General features: G+C 37.8%; 1 protein-coding gene across 1 annotated transcript in view; it reads right to left on the reverse strand.

The window, feature by feature from the left end:
- MMP16 (matrix metallopeptidase 16) overlaps positions 1-20,759 on the reverse strand; it is a 242,549-nt gene that overhangs the window by 51,177 nt on the left and 170,613 nt on the right. The window contains exons 5-6 of the mRNA XM_050940940.1: positions 17,957-18,118; positions 13,245-13,462 (exon numbers count right to left, since the gene is read on the reverse strand). Of these exons, the coding sequence (XP_050796897.1) occupies positions 13,245-13,462; positions 17,957-18,118 (380 nt within the window). The remainder of the gene's footprint in view (positions 1-13,244; positions 13,463-17,956; positions 18,119-20,759) is intronic.

Below are 20,759 nucleotides of genomic sequence, written 5' to 3' on the forward strand. Positions count from 1 at the left end.
GGTGTAGCTTTGTGGGCAGAGTTGGCATCGAGGTTTGTTGCATGGATTGGTTCCTGAGCTAGAGTTACTATGGGTGGCAGGCCAGTCCTCGCCTACAGGCAACCTGCCAACCTGAAACATATTCTCACCAGTAACTGCACACTGCACCATAGTAACTCTAGCTCAGGAACCAATCCATGCAACAAACCTCGATGCCAACTCTGCCCACATATCTACACCAGCGACACCATCACAGGACCTACCCAGATCAACCACACCATCACCGGTTCATTGACCCACACATCCACCAATGTAATATACGCCATCATATGCCAGTAATGCCCCTCTGCTATGTACATCGGCCAAACTGGACAGTCGCTACGGAAAAGGATAAATGGACACAAACCAGATATTAGGAATGGCAATATACAAAAACCTGTAGGAGAGCACTTCAACCTCCCTGGCCACACTACAGCAGACCTTAAGGTGGCCAGCCTGCAGCAAAAAAACTTCAGGACCAGACTTCAAAGAGAAACTGCTGAGCTTCAGTTCATCTGCAAATTTGACACCATCAGCTCAGGATTAAACAAAGACTGTGAATGACTTGCCAATTACAGAACCAGTTTCTCCTCCCTTGGTTTTCACACCTCAAATGCTAGAACAGGGCTCATCCTCCCTGATTGAACTACCTCATTATCTCTAGCTTGCCTGCATATATATACCTGCCCTTGGAAATTTCCACTACATGCATCTGACGAAGTGGGTATTCACCCACGAAAGCTCATGCTCCAAAACGTCTGTTAGTCTATAAGGTGCCACAGGACTCTTAATAGCTCAGAGGAATCTTATGAAAGTATCAGGATAAAAAAGTTGGTAAAAAGTCTTCAGCATTTTCAGTAAACTCCCAGTATTGTCTGATCACATGTTCTTTGATTTTTGAAGTTACTCTTTCACTATTTGGAGTTTCTTTTTGTGTCACTGTGTCTATCAACCTATTTTACAAGAAATTCACTATTTTCATCAATTTTCTTCACCAGGATTTTTTCTTTCTTTTATAATTTTTAGGTAGATTTTTAATTTAACACCTTTTTTTCCTTTAGCAATTTGGTTAAATTTTCACTCCAGGAGTATACAAATTATCTGGATTATCTCTTACAGTATTTAATTTACTCAAGATGGACTGGACTGGCTTGTCTATAAATATCAGTAGTTTGTAGAAGAGAATTCAAATTTATGCTGTGAATTTCATAATCAAAGTATTTTAAAACACTTTCCAAAGCTGCACCCGTCGAGGGAAACATACAACCCCCCCTTCATCTCTTCTGGTGAAAAAGCATGTACTGCATAAATGACTGTCATGGACCCTCAATGTACACTTTTAATCAGTCAAGTAAAATGAAGTTATTCAATTTTTGTTTACAAATATTCTTGTTTTCCTTCACCATTTCAAAATGGTGCCCATTTCACCTGTATTCACCATTGTAGAAACCACTTCCTCAGATCAGTTATATACATACCTCTGGTGTACACCTTTTTCTCTTTTTTATTGGGCTTTGCTGGTAAAGGGTGTTGTGAAATGGACTCATCTGTTCCCAGCCACCTCAGTGGGAAACAGGGTGGTGTTTAGACTGCCACCCTTTAGGGGTTCTACCAGGGGAAGACAGCTTTAATCTGTGGCTATGGCTTCATATGAGATCTGCTCTTGCAAACTTCCTGGGCTATGTGCTGAATCTGTTCCAGCCCCTGGGCAATCTGGCCTTATCCTCTCCCCAATCTGCACCTCCATTTTTTGGTGCTGATGGAGTACAGACCCCTTGTGTCATCACATCCTGCTCCAGGGGAGCTTTCTGGGAGATCTAGTTTATCCTATAATCTCAGTCAGGCCTGTAGGGTTAGGGAGTGAGGGAGGGGTAAGTACAGATCAGTGTTCATGTTGCACTCCCCATCAGTACCTGGCCCAAGCTGGGGACGCTAATGATCTAACCAGCAGACAAAAATCAGTGATGAATCCACCAGAGGCGCATTGCGTATACACTAGATTCAGACCTTCAAGTTAATTGCTGGTTTAAATACAACAATCATCTTGCCTCTTAATTGTGTCTCAAAACTAGATAAATCCTACTGTCATTACTCTTGTCTCAAAAATTAGGCCTTCATTCCAGAAATCAAATTTGATATCCTATGTTGTACTTTCTTCAAATAAAACAGCACATTACAATCTCTTTAGGGAGAAAAAGATTAGCCAGGATACTGAGATTATCCTTCTCTCTTGATGAAAAGTGTCAAAAGGATTTGAAAACCTGTGCAGAAAAGATAAAGATAAGAAAAGAAAGGCTAGAAGGACATCAGCATAAAAAAGCTTTCAGAGATACACAGCCCCTAATTGCACAACTTTCCCTAGAACTACTCTGCACTGGCAGGGCTCATATTAGTAAAGGGCCTACAACATAAACCTTTTTTCTGGTCAAAAATGAGAGTGCTTCCAACTAAGGCATATTGACAACCCTCTAGAGAATCAGAAGGTCTGCTCCACTGTGTTTCTTCCATAGGTTTGTTACAGCAAACCCTGCACCAGTAATGTATCACATTCACATTAACTTTCATTTATCACAGCTCTTTCTTGGGTGAAAAGACTACTTTCTGAATTCCCCCAGCTGGGTCTAGGACCATTGGTGAAACAGCTTATGTTGTGGTGCATGTCTTCTCCCACTCTTTGGATGAACCTTTTGCCACCCAGGCCCACAGCCTATGTGCCACTGTAAATCAATCTTTATATTTGAAAAAATGACTTTGACCAAGTAACAGACACAAGCTCATATAAACATAGAACAGATTTGCACTCCTCAGGCCTACTTGACTTGCAAATGTGTCTGAGTCATCACAGAGAGGGTTAGAGACATTTGTAGTAATAGTTAAAGAAAGTAGCAGGCTCATCTCTCATGCCAGAGGCAAAGCACCACATTATCACTGAAACAAATGATATGGGCAGACAGGTAAAGCAAACCGCCATCATTCTGATTTAGCTAGTATGGCAGGCTGGGCAAAGATATTAGGGAATAAAACCGACAATGCCCCAGCTAGCCTCCACTGTCAGAACTCACTTTGGACCCAGATGGAGTTCAAAGCTGCTTATCCCTGCTCAATCTCCTACTGGAGGGCATTGGGGAAAGTGGTAAATCCAGCAGTTATAGAATGGCCTTGATGGCAGCAAGTTATACATAGAAAAGATATCTGGTTATTGAGACATTCATGGCATACAATGGAAGGGACACTTGGAAATATAACTTTCACAGATGCAGGTAAGACAATGTTCACTATTTTCTATGTAACGGCCTTGTCAGTCTAGAAATTGCTGTCATTATTATGTGCTATTAATGTTATTGTGCATGTAATATATTACTGATGTTAATAGGAGTTTCATATTTTACTACATACACAAATATGTACATATCTGTATATCTAAATATATATTGAATATTTGTGAAAATAACTGGGCTGACACAACACTCCCAAGAATGCAAGAAGAAACCACGCAAAGACTTTGAAGGACAACTGAAACTTGTGCAATATCTCCAACTGGGGAAAAGGGGCAAGCAACAAAGCTCAGAGGAGGCCAGCAATTTCCAAGGACACCATATAATCTGACTGAAACCACATAGTACGTTTCACAAACAGAAAACAGTACCAAGTGGAATTCCACATCAAATACAGCTCCAAACAAAGCTGCAGTTGTACCCTTTGCATTGACCTAGTTAGTAGGTATGCTCTTCAAATTACATAACAACAATGGCCAGATTTGATGGTTTGATAGACAACAATAATTAAATATACAATCCAAAATATATTAATAAAGAATGCTAAGAGCAGTTCTCTCTCTCTCTCTCTCTCTTACACACACACACACACAGACACTGTATCTGTAAAACAAAAAGGGTTAGTCATCTAAATGGCATGGGTTCATCCAGCCATACATGAGAGCATGGAATTCAGTGCAGGATGATTTGGAACAACATTGTATGGTGGTTGACCAGAAAAAATACAGATTCAACAGCTAATTGATCAAGTTTGGGCTAGTACTGAACCAGCTGAAAAGCTGTGGGTTTCTTTAAAAACTTCTGAAAATCCAGTTCATCACAGTAGCAAAATAAAATAGTGGTTTCTTTGCAAACCCAACCAGACACCTAGAAACAATGTTAAAAGTTTTTGTTTTGTTTTTTAAATTTTTATCTATCAACCAGAGCATCTTTATGAATGCAAATAAATAAATAAATAAATGTTTCTGCTTTGTTTAAGTCTTTGTTCTTATACTAGCAGCAGTGATGATATCATCAAAGATGACAGAAGAACAGCATATATAAAGTTTGCATGTTCCTAATTCTGTTGTCTGGCTGGCTTTGCAAAAGATATTGTACTACCATCCAGCTACGCTGGCTATTTCATGAAGAATCTGGAGGATTTCAGGTTAAAGGTGAAAACACTTAAAGTTTGTTCAACTATTGGAACCAAAGTACTTCATATTATAAATTATATGTAATTATACATATAATTATATGTATATATATAATTAAAAGCTGGTAGCATTTCAAAACAATAATTGAACACAAGCATTCTAAAGAGCTGGGCCCATGCCACAACACTTTCAAAGGAGCAGCAGCAGCACTGCCACCATCACACAATTTACTGAGAATGCTTGAGAGCTGCTAGAACACTTGGAGCATTGAGGGTATGGGAAAGAGCCAGGTTGGGCCAGGTTTCACACTCTCCAACCACACCACTGCACTCAGCACATGACCCAAGAATCCCATTCCCCTCAGGGGCTACCACATGGAGAAGGAGTTCCCTGAGAGATCACTGGGAAAGAAAGCCTCCTTGTTTATATGCATCCAATCTTTTACACAAGTCTCATGACCAGTTGACCTCACAGGCTAGACACCAAGGGCGAACAGACTGAAGGTTGTGTGGCAACCATAAAACTGGCATTTCCTAATTTTTCAATACTTGACATTGCTTGGCTGTTGTTTTAACATAGAAATTACATGCAAAAAACGGAGTTTTATTTTACATAATACATGTTGTTCAAAAAGGTGTTTGCTCCAGTCACACTAAACGTGTTCACAAACAATGGGTGCAATCCAGCTCCCGAAAAGTTAATGGAAGTGTTGCCATTGACTTCAGTGGGGCCAGGATTTCACCAAGCAGGTCTGCACGGCTCTCCAGAAAGGTTATGAGTCCATGTCATTAATACCATGTATTTTTGATTACCCCATCCAAAAGGCACCAATTTTCCAACTGGATGAAACTTGAAAAACGTTTAAACCGCACACATACCACTAGCATTTGGGTGAATATCTATAAAGTTTTTCTTCTATGTGGCAATAGGATTTGTAATAACACTTAATATTTGAAAAACAAATATATAAATATTGCTCTAAGTTACCATTTGTGACTCCAAATCCTTCCAAAAAGGAGAGAGACTGGAGAGGAAAACAAATAATTCAGAGGAATAAATTAACCGTGTCTCTTTTCAACCCTGTTGAACAATACCTGTGCTGTCAATTGCCTAACACACTGAAAAGCCCCCTCCGCCCCTATACAGAACAAATGCAAAAAATGAAAATGTTTAGAATATAGAGCTTTAGTTGATGTTACACAAATATTTTCAGAACAATTAATACCGCTGTTGGATAAAGCTTATATTACAAGCAATACCAACTGGTTCCCAAAATGTTTACCTAAATTAGTTGAAAGGCCATGATTTTGTAGAACAAGAAATTTTAATTAAGCCTTGTGCTTGAAGTGTTTTTGCAATTATTCCCTTTGGTTCCATTAGACTGTAGCCCCAATTACAATGTATTGTTAATACTACAAGATAACACTTGCTGGTGATTCAAAATTGAAGATATGTCTCAGTGTAATTTTAGATTATTCTTTGCTGTGAGATTTTGTAATTTTTTTTTGTCAATGCTGCACTTTTTTGTTTTCCTGCCAACAAAATATTTTTAATCAGTTCACTCAATTAAAAGATTTGAAAAAAAAAAAAACCTTTCCCTTAGGCCCCTAAAAGAAGGCAGGTGCCAAAGGATGTAGTATTTTTTGTCCTCTAAATTTGATCTGTATTCAACTAGAAAAGTTGTTTGTTCGTTAATTTCACCAGTTTTGTGGAAGTAGGAGGGTCGCTGAAGAATAAATTATGCTAGCTAATTACTATATTTTAGTAGAGAGCTGTAAAAGGATGAAGCAAAATGTACGGGACTGATCCTGCAACTCCTAGACATGTGATTAAGCCCATCAGTTGCTTATAATGTAAGCATTACCTAAATCTGAATGACTCATATGAGTGGTGGTTGCAGGATCAAGCCCATAATTAAATCAGTTAGTCTGTATTTTAATCTCTTTTCTAACTCTTCCATAGCACTCTGTAGTACTGTGTCTGCTTTCCTGTCTGACGGATTTGGAACTGTGTAAAATATGCAGTCTGAGCCTGCTCCAAACCCCTCTGAAGTCAACAGGAGTATCTCCATTGATTTAAGTAGGCTTTGGATCTGGCCCTTTGAGAAATGGAGGGAAAAAATTGACATGACCAATGACTGGCAATGCGAATAATTCTAACTACATGTACCTTTATAACATGCACCTTTTTTTTCCCACTAGCTTGAGTCTGGAATTTGCATCCTGTAACTTGCTTTATTCTGGAGTTATAGTTATGGCTTCTGTATTTTACATCTTTATTTCTGATTTTCAATGCTTATTTTTTTCAGGTGCATAAATCCTTGGAATACATAAAAAATGGGCCCTTCTGTATTCCTGTGCTCCCAAGGATAAAGTGAGTATGGGAAAGAGGACCTCCTCAGCCCTTCCACAAAAATAATAGTAAAAAATGAACTCTATGAAAATGATAAATTTCTGGTATTTTGGGTTACGTTCTATAAAGATCTAGTCTCAGATATTTGCTTCAGTTGGGTTTATTAGCTTCAAACTAAATAAGAAACAAGGCCTTGCTAATGTGCATGTTAAAACCAGTACATATTTTTAACTCACAAGGCTTTTATAGACAATAGTCCCAATCCTACAAACATTTACACATATAGTTTCTTTAAGCACTTCAGTAATTCCATTAAGTTCAGTGGAATGACTTAAGTGTGAATGTTTTTACAGGGTCTGTCCTATGCCTTGTTCATCTACTCCACAGAGGCATAAATTGTGGGCCCTTTCAGTTTCTCAGTAAATCTTCCTATGATCTTCTCACTGTTGCTACTGTTGCTGGAAGGGGTTTCACTGCCTTTGCAGGTGGTACTGTTCCTTGTGAGACAGAATTAAACCAATGTTTCATCGTGGTGTTAAGAGATAGGTTCACAGTTCATGTTAAGTTTACATTTATAAATATCTTATAAAGGATTAATAAATGATAAGTAGTTGTTTGTATACATGGTTAATCAATTGTAATAGACTGTGAATGAGTCCAACAAGTTAATAAGCTGATTATAAACATCTCATATACTCTTAACTGTGACATTCTTATAACATCTATTAACCATTTATGAGTCCTTTTAAAGTGTTTTATAAATAGAACCTTAATCTAAAGTGTGACCTGGTATGGTATTGCTAGAGTTGCCATCTCTCATAGAGACATAAAAATGAACTCCTGGCCACTTGTGTGAATATCCTATGAAACTTTAAAAAAATAAAGAGTAGGGGTTTAACCTCATTGTTCTGGCCAAAAGATAACTCTGGTAAATCCTCCCTGAAGTTGGATATGGGATACTCCAACATTTCCTGGACTATAGCTTTGTTTCTGGGCAAGGTGATCACTTAATCTCTTACCTGTCTCACATGTGTGTGGAAAGGCTTGAGTAATACTGGTAGTGATGTGAGATCTTCAAATAAAAAAAAACTATTTAAGTTATAAGTTTAATTACTATTAACTACTGTCTATCATTATTCCAGTGCAGTCCGACCCTATCCTTCTGTTTCCTGGATCCCTTACCATTTATTCTGATGCCAATATTTCTGGCACATCCCTTGTCTCTTAATTTCCAATGGTTGCCTACTTTAGATGTACTGAAGGCTAAGGTCCCTGCTGAGTTTTGTTTTGCCCTTCACTTCCTCAATGTCATTGGAGCTGGGGTTACTTGAATTACAGCTGTCCTCTTCACTACTGAGCTAAGGAATTGAATCCCACCAGAGTGTTCTTTCCAATATAATAAAATGAAAAGTAGTGTACAGGAGTCTTCTGTCTACAGCTTTAACTAAATTCTGACCTCTTGCTTTCACTCTTTCTTGGCTGAAATATTCAATGTTTTCCCCTTCTGGAACCCAAAGTGCGCTCTGCTGAACCTTCTCAGGTTGCCATTGACAGTCCAGACATTCACAATGCCACGTGACACAAAACAGTTACACAAGCAACCCTGGAGACCTTTGTAAAAATATCCACTCTTACATACACTCAGGTCCACTCTCATATTGCTGTTGTTTCTTTGTCTCTTCTGTTTAATATTCGTTTCCCCACCCCTGTACTCTTTTCTTTCCTGCTGCTACCACCAAATAATACCAAAGGCTATAATTCATGGTGGATTTCTTTCAGAATTCCTCACTTGTTTACCACAGATTGGAAGACAGATTTTCTTTTTATTTATTTGTTTAATAGGGTACTCTACGTAAATAAACAATTCTGAAATGGAATTTTAATTACATCCATATAGTTTCATATGAATACAACTGAGGTCTACACTAATGTCAAGGGGTAATGACAGCTACCACTTAATTGCCAGAAAACCAAGCATAATATTGTTTGTACTTTATAAATGCTTTTTTTATAATGTTTCTCAGGATGTGAAGAGTCAGAAAACATATTTCTACAAGTTGTGAAGGAGGTATTATAAGATCATAAAACATAGCCCATTTAATCCTGCCTAAAATCCATCTTCTACCATCCACCGCATCAAAATTTGAGAAGATAATTTTCTTAGATGTACATGATATTTCTCTCGCTCCCTAACTAAATGGATTTACACTTACCTTGCACTTGAACAGACACAACAACAAATGGAATAGCAGAATTTTTAACCACTTACCACAGGTTCTCTCAGGGAACCTGATACTATTATAGTAGGTACGAGTATGTAAGGAGAATTGTACTGTTTCTTTAAAGCTGTCATATTAAGAGAGGCAGGAAGGGCTGAAGAATTGTCTAGCCAGAAGTTCTGAAGTGAAGCAGAGAGAGGCAGAATAGCACTACAGATAACAGTGTGGTTCTTATTCTGATCAAGTTCCTTGTCCAGAACTTTCTGCAGCTTCTTCTGCCATTTTTTAACATTGTCACATGGTGAGGGGAGAGGACTGTGTCCCTATATGCTTTTGCAGGGCAAAGTCCAAAAAATATAAGTGTAACCCTAGTGTGCTCTTACCTGATAACCACAACCACTTATTTCCAGATGGAGCTGCTACAAAGGCCAGGGATTTTGTGAAAACTCATGAAACTGAGAAGAGGCCAACGAGCACAATACTGACAATGAGGATGAGGATGATGGAGTCAGAACTGGTAGGCACTCTTGTTGGTAAGGAATAAGCATGGTGTCAAATAAATCAAAAGCAGTGAAATTCTCCTAAGTAACACTGTAGTTAGAAAAAATGATTGGGATGGCTCCATCTGGAACCCTTGGGAAGCAATGAAATGGTATAGCCATTTCAAGACCAGGACAGATCGGTCCTCTTAAACATTTTTTAACTATGAAATAGTTTGTCTGAAGTGAATGATCATTATTGATCCCACAGATCGGAAATACTGGACTGGCTTTAAACTCTGGCTCTCTGCTTCAGAAGACTGAAAAAGCAGAATGAATGATATAGAACAGGGGAAGTGAAGGAAATTTATAAAATAACCATCTGCAATAATGGATCTTGCCAAATTATTTGAGAAAATGAAGTTCCTTTCAATGAAGCAAATAGTCCCAGATGTACTGACTGTCAGAGGATTCTTTCTGCTGAGACTGAGGAGCAGATGAGACTGTGAAATACAGATATACAGTGCTACACACAGTGACAGAGAGATTCTGCATTAAAGGCAGAGGGACAATGGCATGAAAAGTTGCACAGCTTCCCCATGAGAGAAGTACCAGTTTGTTTTTTTTTGTTTTTCAGCCATTTGCTACGTCCCTGTGGGAGGCAAACTAAATAGGGAGGGGAAATTAGCTGAAAGAAAACACTGACAGTAAGAGTGAAAGCTAAACACTCATCTTAGTTAACATAATTGTGAGGGGTAACAGGAGCTTCTGAATAAAAACTGTTGGTGCTCAAAAATTCTGCTGTCCCGTTTGTTGTCTGTAGCTCTTCGAGCATAATTAAGCAATGCCCACAAGTTAGAAATCGACTTTGTCCACACAAAGAAACTACTTATTGAAAATTTCATTTATAGACTCATAGACTTTAAGGTCAGACGAGACCATCATGATCATCTAATCCAATCTTTTGCAAATTTCAAGCCAACTATAAATGTTATTCCTATACTTCCTTTAACTAAAACATGTTTTTCCCTTTTTCTCAATAGAAACTTCTCCCCCATGTAACAGAACTGGCAGGGGTATTTTAAGGACAAGGGGGTTCCCCAGTGTTCTGAGGAGATGTCCTTTTGGAACAATATACTTATGTGGCTCTAATTGCAGTGTATTTGAAGAATTTGCTCTCCCCAGAAATCTAAACACTGTTGCTCAAAAGGCTCATCCACAAAATTAAGTAACTTGCTGATCTGTGGGAAGTCTTAAACAAGTGAGCTGATGTGCTCTGGTGTTTATAATTTGAGTCAGAGCAGGGGCAGCTCTTCCTCTTGTTTGAAATCATCTTTTGAAAACTGTACAAATCTATCAAATACAGTTAGTTGGCAGAATGGTTATATTGTAAAAGTAATGAGAAAACAATTAAAAGGGACAAGAAAAAAATTTTAAATTGTACTTTTCTCTTAAAAATAGCTTTATTAACTTTCACTCTGGAAATATCCAACTAGAAACTGATGTTTCTAAGATGGTCTTAAAAACTGCAAACAAAAATCCTGAACTTGAACAAAAAATTCTGATGCCCTTGAGTACACTCTAATAGCTGAACTGTACAAAAAATCTGTTTCCTTGACATTAATATTGCTTGCTTGTAGTTTCCTATGAAAATATACTGTGAATTTCAGACTGTTTCCTTTTACATCTCAGTTCTACTTTTAACTTTCTAACAATCAAGGCCAAATTTTCAGAAGTGTATCCAATTTGTATAAGCAATTCTGAGAGTACACAAAAAAATTGAGTATTTTAGTTTGCCAATACCAACTGGATAATTAACTGGCTACGTGCAAGCACAATTATGCATATTACATGTGTCATTGTGCAGGAAAAAAGTCCTGGAATTGCATATACATTGTGGAAAGTCAGACCCCAAATATGAACCTATGTACTCTGCTGGTTATTAGAATTGTTGGAATGAGCTTTATCATGTTTCGTCACTGAGGCACAGTAGTGTGAATGGAAATCTGCTTATTACTGAAACATAAAACCATATTTGATGTTCATAATGTATGGTAAATAAAAGATTTTAAGATAGTAAGTGAAACTGAATTAAAATGATTTTCTCTTAACTGCTACAACTTTTATTTTCACATATAAAGGAAAAAAATAGTTAGGAATTATGTTGAATCTATTTGAAAGTACAGGCTTAGGTAGACATGCAATTTTGTATTGGTGGTAGGTCATGTCAGTATTTATTATGTATACAATAAATGAGAGTATGTTCTGTTGTTCTTGAGATGGATGATATACGATGAAGTAGGTATTTTAATATCCTGTTTAATGTATTTCAGAAAATTAGATTCTTCCTTAACCTTTTTGTTTTATTCACAAAGATTGATGGTAGAGCACTTCCAAAAGAAAGGCACACAAAGTTTGAAGAGAAGCCAAATATTCAAATGATAGATTATTTCCTTTTTTCAGGACTGACAAACTCTTCAGTCTTTTATGGAAAAATAATTCATCTCTTGCCCTTTGCTTGTGAGGAGAACCCAATAATTTGAATTAATTAACAAAAAATAATCAGCAAATAAGTATATTATTTTTAAAGAAGTCTTAAAGCAATTCAAGGTCTGTTGAGTACTGATAAAAGGTTCTTTGGAGAGGGTACATAAGGGGAAAATGTGTTGAGTATTCTATCAATCTCTGCAAAGACAGGGCACAGAAGAAAAGCAAACAAAGGCTATGGCAAAATATTGGATTTATGGACCAGAAGGTCAATCTGATAGAACAAATTAATCCTGTTGCTAATGTTTTCCCCTAGGGCTTGGAAGAAAAACTTCATGGAAGAAAGTGTCTGTTCTCACTAGGTATAATTTTGAAATAAAAAAGAATCATGACATATATTTACAAAACAAAAATCCCACCTAGTCCATTGTTCAGTCAAATTTGGGACATCTCTGTGGATTCCAAGATAATATATTGCATTAACATTACCTATTGCTTATTGCTGGCAATTTGTACAACAACTGTCAGCAAATTAATTTACTTAAAAGACTGAATAATGACTCTGTTATTTCTATAGCCTGCAATGCAGTTTGGATATTATACAAGGTGCTCTGCTAGATCATTCTTCTAACAAATGGCTTTGCTTAGATTTGTTGTCTTTGAACCTTTAGTGAAGCCTCTCCATCAAAAGGCTAGTCCAGTTGGTGTGAGATGCACCACATATCTGCAGCTCCAGACAAAATGATTAATTGAAATAAACAATAAAACATCTGCAAGGAAATTCTTATAGCAAAGACCTTTACTCAAACATGTATCAAAGCAACCACTACACAATGACAAACATCTCTTATAAATGATTGATCTAATTATAAAGTTAAATTACAGGGTCCTTGTAAAGTAGTGTGTGCTGAAGACACAATAACTGCAATGTGCCTGGAAGTGGCTAAGTTCCCAACAAAATCATTCCTATCAGCTTCTATTCATGCCTTGAATTATGCTTTTTTTTAATCTCTGCATAAGATGCTGCATTTACTTACCCTTAAATTTTGAGGAATTATAGCTTCTGCTGACATGAATGTATTCCAGAAATAGAACATTACAGCAATGCTCTGCTAGACATTTAAACCATTTGTATGTTTATTCTTTAGTTTCTTTTCTTGAACTTTCTAACTGTGAGAGGGCTGGGAAAGTGGAGTCATGATGAATGAAAGCTTGTTTCCTGAAAAAAGCAGAAATGCAGACACTTGATGTAGCACTAAAAAATTCACAGCGTCCTACCTTGAAAACAAACATTTCCCTGCGAAGAATAGCTAGAGTGTTGAAGTTCCCATCACAGATGTTTGGTTTGGCTCCAGGATAGGAAGGTTTGTCAGCAGTGGGCGGCCGAGGCGGTTTAGGCTGCCTGTCATTCTTCCGAGGGTCTGCTGGAGGAACAGAACGATGTGGGGGCACTGTTGGCAGAGGTCTTGTTGGTGGTGGGATCTTGTCAGGTGGACCTTAAAAATGTTAGCAGCAGGACATAGTTTAGATCACTGTAAATCGCACTGCAGACAGCTCTACAAAAATATACCCCAATGAATACTCCTGCACTGGCAGAGGAATGGCTTAGTTGGCGTAACATGCTCTTTTCCAAATTCTGATCTGTGAAGATAGAGTACAGTAACTCCTCACTTAACGTTGTAATTATGTTCCTGAAAAATGCGACTTTAAGCGAAACAATGTTAAGCGAATCCAATTTCCCCATAAGAATTAATGTAAATACGGGGAGGTTAGGTTCCAGGGAAATTTTTTTCACCAGACAAAAACTATATATTATATAGATAAATACACAGTATACATTTTAAATGAACAATTTAATACTGCTCACAACTATGATGATTGTGAAGCTTGGTTGAGGTGGTGAAGTTAGAGGGTGAAAGAGGAAGGAATCTTTCCCAGGGAATGCTTTACTGCTAAATGATGAACTAGCACTGGGCTGAGCCCTCAAGGGTTAACACATTATTGTTAATGTAGCCTCTCACACAAGGCAGCATGAACGGGAGGGAGGGGAGACAGCATAGCAGAGAGAGACAGACACACACCTTGTGTGTGGGAGATAGAGAGAGATGCACACTGCCCCTTTAAGTAAGCTGACCCACTCTTAAGTACATTGTCTTTTTAAGTGGATCAGGAAGTTGAGACAGCAACTGCTGCCCCAAGCTCTCTCTGTCTCTCTCCCTCCGTGTCCCCTCCCTGCTCTATATGGAGAAGGGGTAAGTGGGAAGCAGGAGCAAGGGGGAGGTGGACATCTTGACATTAGCCCTCTCCCTTCCCCCCCTTGCACAGCAAGCAGGAGTCTCTGGGAGCAGCTCCAAGGCAGAGGGCAGGAGCAGCACATGGCAGTGGGGGGAGGGACAGCTGAACTGGTGGCAATTGCTAGCCTGCAATTGCTAGCCTGCTGGGAGGCTGCAGCACAGGGAACATAGGGTAGCGAGGAGCGAATAGGGGGGCTGGTTACAAGCCCCCACCAGCTAGCTGCAATGGGCTGCTCTTCCTGCAAGCAGTGGTCAAAGCAGGCAGCTGCCAAACGACTTAGAAGGGAGCATTGCACAACTTTAAATGAGCATGTTCCCTAATTGATCAGCAATGTAACAATGAAACAATGTTAACCAGGATGACTTTAAGTGAGGAGTTACTGTTTAACAACGTGTGCTTTGGATCCATAAAATCAAGGTACTTATGAAGAAAAAATTGACTGCTGGAATTCTGATACCTTCCTCCTGTATTCCCCAACAAGTCTACAGACCACAAAATCCACCAAAATTTAAGATTACACATGGTAAACAGTTTGTGCTTGAACAACAGCTTATAGAACTGTTTTGGTGAGAACAAAACTTGCACTGGTTATGTAAAATGTGGGAAATTTGTCCTAACAGCATGTAATAATTCCACCAGCAACCATGTTTTTGAACATTCTAATACTTACATCCATCCACCCATCCACACACACAGCACATGTGGTGGTTATGTGATAAATGACACAGGCATGTGATAAATTGCATTAATTATGCACCTTTGACCAATTAACCTGCTGTCTTCCCACTAATCTATCTTTTCTTGAACTTCTACTTCTAATATTCTATGCTTCTGAGCTGCTTCTGTAGCTGCCTCTTTGTTTTATAAATCATCCAAACTCCAAAATATTTCCTTCTTAACCGCAGAGGTGGAATTTCTCTCACTACCCCTCCAACTATACTGGCCTAAGTTGCCAGCCTGGTAAAACTGAGTTCTGCACTAGTGATAGGTTTGAACCATCAGGGATACAAAGAGAAGGTCACAGGAAAGGATATTTTCCCAGCTCCCAGTGAGGCACAAAGCACATTTCTAGCCATGGAAGGTCTTGAGATTGGGCCTTAAAGTTTAGGCACTTATGTATATAGAAAACATGTTTATTTATTTTTTAAAGAAATGTTTGAAATTCATTGTTAATATTTTCCCCTATGAATCCTGTACAGTTGGACTCATGGCAACCCTGACATTAGGTTTTACAGGCGGATGGATTGAACAGGTTGTCCAAACTTAAAAATAGTACAAAATAATAATAATGAAAACCCTCTGTGTAACATTTCTAAAATATCTGTGCTGTGAACTATTTGACATATAATGAATAAATCATGACGTGGTACACTATAAAGGTTTTAATGGCACTCATTTAGGATGATTTGATTAGTCCATTCAAAGTTTTGCTATTTGTAAGTAATATGGTCATTCTAGATTCATGCTGTTAAAAACCCTTACGTGTAATGGGCAGGTTAAGAAACTTCATTCCAGTTCTAGAGATATTATTGGGTCTAGTGATATATTTTCCATTTTAAATATAGGATGTCTCTGTTGGACCTGTAATATCTCTGGAAGTAGGACACACATTTAGTATGTAGCTATCTATCTAGATCAGTTTAACTGCAGTGTCTATTTGTATGTGACAAAACAGTCTGCTTTAATTCATCTGTATGATAGTAGGTTAAGGAGCATCTTTGCAACCTGCGACAAAACGAAATCTAACATAAATGAAATCTGAATGTCTAGTACTTGCTCAAAGAAAGTAAATTAACTAGGATAAATGTTTACTGATTGAATATTTAAGGCAACCCGAACTACCATCAGTGAAATTTAATAAGACATTTATTTCCTTCATAATTTTAAGGAGCATGCCATTCATAATTTACAATTAATTAGGCTGTGATGAATAGTGTAGGTCAACATAGTTACTTTCATAGGGTTAAGATTTTTTTCAGACATTCAGTCCAAATCACCTTTTGATTTTAGCACAGGCATCAAAGGAATTAATTTGCAGTAGCTATCTGAATGATTCTAAATCCAAACCAAAGTTTCCACATGCAATTTGGTGGTGATGTCAGGCATCACTTTCCAGGAGTAATAAAGTTCATTAGCATACAGCTGTTAGAGTTTATTATTTAGTATATGGGCAAAATGTCCTTCTCTAGACTACCAATTTATGAGTTCATGAGAAACAACCTCCTTTGGGTTAACCACATACAATAAATTTTAACTAGCCAATCCCTTTGTTCCCTTTCTGGAACATCCAAAGTATAACATCACTTAATAATATAATATTTAGCATAGATGTATTTGGTTTCTAATCAGAGGTGCACCATTATTCTGTACGAACTCATCTGGCTTTCCTAACAGCAAAAGATCAGCAAGAAATGTGACCTTGTTAAAAGTCAGTTTAACCCTGAGAGAACACTTACCACTTAGACATTTAAATTGGAAAACTAATGAATGCAAAACAAATTAGTGAACTTAAATGACATCATTTGCAAATGCAAATGATATCTACCAGTCACTTGGCATTAACATATAGATAGAACAGATTTTTCATTGTAAGAATGTAAATGCTCCATTAATTTAGCAAAGCAAATTCTTTAATGGTTAACTGTGTATGTCAAGCTTTTTAAAACTTATGTATTAAAAAAGTTGCCTGTGGAAATGTCAGAGACAGTCCTGTGGAAGTCAGAGTTCCCTTAAACCAGCAATGAGTAAATTATTTTTTTTATTTCCAATTATGTTGCTTTCTTTGACTGAATACAATAACATGAGAAATTATTTACAGTGGATATTTCTTTCATTTTAGGCCACAATAACCAAATATGATATACATTTTAAAGAACAGAACCCCTCCCTCACTATATTGTGCAATACCTTGGGTTGTTAATAACAAACTTTTGAAATCAATTTGCTATATTTATTGCAATAAGAATGGGGGGAAGAGGTGAGGTGCTGGGACCACAAAACTGCTTTACCCAGGGAACTGCACAGTTTTATAACTGATATACTGAGAACTCTGGAAATAAGCTGGTTATGGTTAAGGCCTGCATTTCTTAATATTTTAATAGTTTGGGATCCCTTTATAGATATTCTTTACTAGCAGTTTAAATATTTAAGATTACCATTCTAGCTGAGTGCAGATTTAGATGCAAGTTGTGAATAGTGTGGGACTAAATAAGAGAGCTTCATCAAAATCCATGGCTTTCTCACATCAAGAAATCAAGGCCTCTGGGACTACAGCTGACAGAGCATATTTTATATATATGTGTGTGTTTTTTTATATATATATATATATATATATTTGGCTCCAGAGGACAGCATTATATCGGGGGAGAGGTGTGTGTGTGTGTGTGTTTTTATATATATATAAAAACACACACACACACACACCTCTCCCCCGATATAATGCTGTCCTCTGGAGCCAAAAATATCTTACTGTGTTATAAGTGAGGCCGAATTATATCGAACTTGCTTTGATCCCCCGGAGCGCGCAGCCCCACCCACCCGAAGCACTGCTTTACTGCATTATATCTGAATTCGTGTTATATTGGGTTGCGTTATATCGAGATAGAGGTGTCTGTATATATATATATATATATATTTGTCCTCAAATATGTTCTTAAGCAAATTATTTAATATGTGTAATAAAAAAAATGACATACCATAGATCTTCTGAATGCCCTGTAAATCATCACTAGGTAGTTTGAAGTTGTCTGTTTCCATATACTGGTAAAAAGGAGCCATGATTGCAGTGGGGTCATTGGAATGCTCCAAGCCTAGAGCATGCCCCAGTTCATGCACTGCAACTAAAAATAGATCATTTCCTATGGAAACAAAAAGAGAAAATGATTTAGAATAATATGACCAATAAAGTTATACAAATACAGCATCCTGGACACCGAATGACATGTTAGTGGATTCAGATTTTACCAAAAAATCAAGAGCCAACATATGAAAATGAAACATAAGGGGAACCCTAGAATAGCAGTAGACTTTTTTCTTTTAAACAAATGAAGAATTATTATCACTGCATGATGGAGATGTGGTGATTCTTTTATGGATTCAAATGACTGTATTAATCATTGTTCAAATAGGCTTGTAAAGAGTACACAGTGCAAAAACACATTACTGTACACAAGTCTTGATAGTCTCTGGCTAGCTTACATGCTATTTCAAATTCTAACTGAATCCTATAATGAGACTGAATAAAAGCATTTGCATTGGGAAGTAGGCTTGAGCTCAAAAGAAAAATATTGCTGCCATAAGTGGTAAACTTCATAAACTATATACGACCTGTTTAGGACAAGTCCTGCAGAGAATTTTAGTCTCCCAACTGCTTACAGTCAGGCCCCTGCTGATGACCTGTACATGGTCTGAATCATCCTAAGTGAAATCATTATGAAGATAAAGAAAGAGGTGAGTGTCCCATTATCTCTCTCAAACCAGGATGCTTCCTCTATGTATATGTTTTACAGTGGGGTCTTAATAGATTCCTTACTGTGTGATCTGTTTACAGAAGTAAGTGGTTATATAAAAAGTAGAGCTTTTTATTTTAAGTAGGTCTCAATAATACAATATTATGCAGTGTTTTCACTTAGTAAAAAGAAAAGATTAAAATCATTTAATTGACTTGTTGCATATCACTCCCTGATTAACGCAGACAGTGTTCTTTACTAGAAAACAAACAAGGGCAAGCTCACCTTTTGTCTGTGTATTTTTGAAAATCCACAAAAGAAATCAGAGATGTGTGAACTGATTTCAAGTTTTAAAGTCTTCCCCTCTGGATAACAACATTCCATTTGTATTGCAAAGAGCTGAGATTAATCAGAAATGCTGATCTCTGCAATTATTGCAACCTTGCTGAAAACTACAAACATGGGCCCTAATTCTGCAATTCCACCACAAAGTATATTGCAGGATCAGGACTATACATTGTCTGTTGTTTAATCATCTCCCCACCAACCCCCATCCACTCAAAAAATTACTCTGTGTTTCTTCATGAGCTTTCTTTTTAAAATAGAGACTTAAATTCTAATTCTGCAAACTTCCTTCATGCAAATAGACACAGTGAAATCAATGAGACTACTTGTGTAAAGTAGCAGTGTTAAGTGCCCCTAGTATCTGGCTTCTTGTAGCAACACCACCACCAACAGAGCCAGAGTAGATGTGAGATGTAAGGGCAAAAAGAGATGTGAGAGGCAAAAGGGGCAGCAACATTAAAGCGCTGCCGCAGTAGTGCTTTAAGAAGGGTCCTTTGCTGTGGCAGCACTTTAACATTGCTACACCTTGCCATCGGTGGCCCTGCCAGTGCAGTCCCTACCAGCAGGGCCACCGACAGGGGGGCAAAAGAGGCAGTTGCCCCGGGGCCGGCGATTTAAAAGGCCGCTGGAGCCTCGGACGGCGTGGGTCAGGGGCATGGAAGGACTGGCTGGAGGATGCTGATCCCTCCATCCCCACCTCTTCCACTCAAGGTGCTGGCCCCCGTATCAGGATGTCTTCGGAATTACTTTCACTTCTGAATCCAATCAAGATGCAAGACTGGTTTTCAAAACAACATAGCAAAAGCCTGCCCGCCCCCCCCCCCAAAAAAAAACACCCAACACACACACATACACACACACAAATTAGAATGAATAAGAAATATTTCTAAATATCAAGTTGATAGAACCTTCAGTTTTTCAAATATTGTCTTATATTGCCATGTAAAAATAAACCTTATTCTGAGTACCTATGACAATATGAACACTTGACGTTAAATACCTTCATGATATATGGAGCTATAATAGAATCATAAAATCATAGAAATATAAGTCTGAAAGGGCAGTCGAGAAGTCATCTAGTCCAGCCCCCTGAGCTGTGGCAGGACCAAATAAACCCAGACCATCCCTGACAGGGGTTTGTTCAAGTTGTTTTTATAAACTTTCGAAGATGGGGCTCCCACAGCCTCCCTTGGAAACCTATTCCAGAGCTTAACTACCATTATAGCCAGAAAGCTTTTCCTAAATCTCCCTTGCTGCAGATTAAGCCCATTGCTTCTTGTCCTATCTTCAGTGGCCATGGGGAACAATTGATCACCATCCTCTTTATAAAAACACAACGTTTTTGAAAAATATCAGGTCCTCCTTCTGTTTTTTTTCTCTTGAAACTAAACATGCCTAGTTTTAACCTTTCCTCAAAGACCAGGTTTTCTAAAACCTTTTATCATTTGTGTTGCTTTCTGCTGCACTCCCTCCAGTTTGTCAACATGTTTCCCAAAGTGTGGCACCCAGAATTGGACACAGTGCTTGAGCTAAAGCCTCATAAGTGCTGAGAAGTATTACCTCCTGCATCTTGTTAATATACCCAGTTAGAATAATAACAAGTATACTAATCTAGTAATATATAGTATAATAATATAGCAATAATATAATAGTAACTAGCCAGTTATTCCCCCTTCTAGTTGGGCATGTGATTTTTCCTTCCTAT

The sequence above is a fragment of the Gopherus flavomarginatus genome, chromosome 2 (genome assembly GCF_025201925.1).
Source record: "Gopherus flavomarginatus isolate rGopFla2 chromosome 2, rGopFla2.mat.asm, whole genome shotgun sequence".
Lineage (NCBI taxonomy): Eukaryota > Metazoa > Chordata > Testudines > Testudinidae > Gopherus > Gopherus flavomarginatus.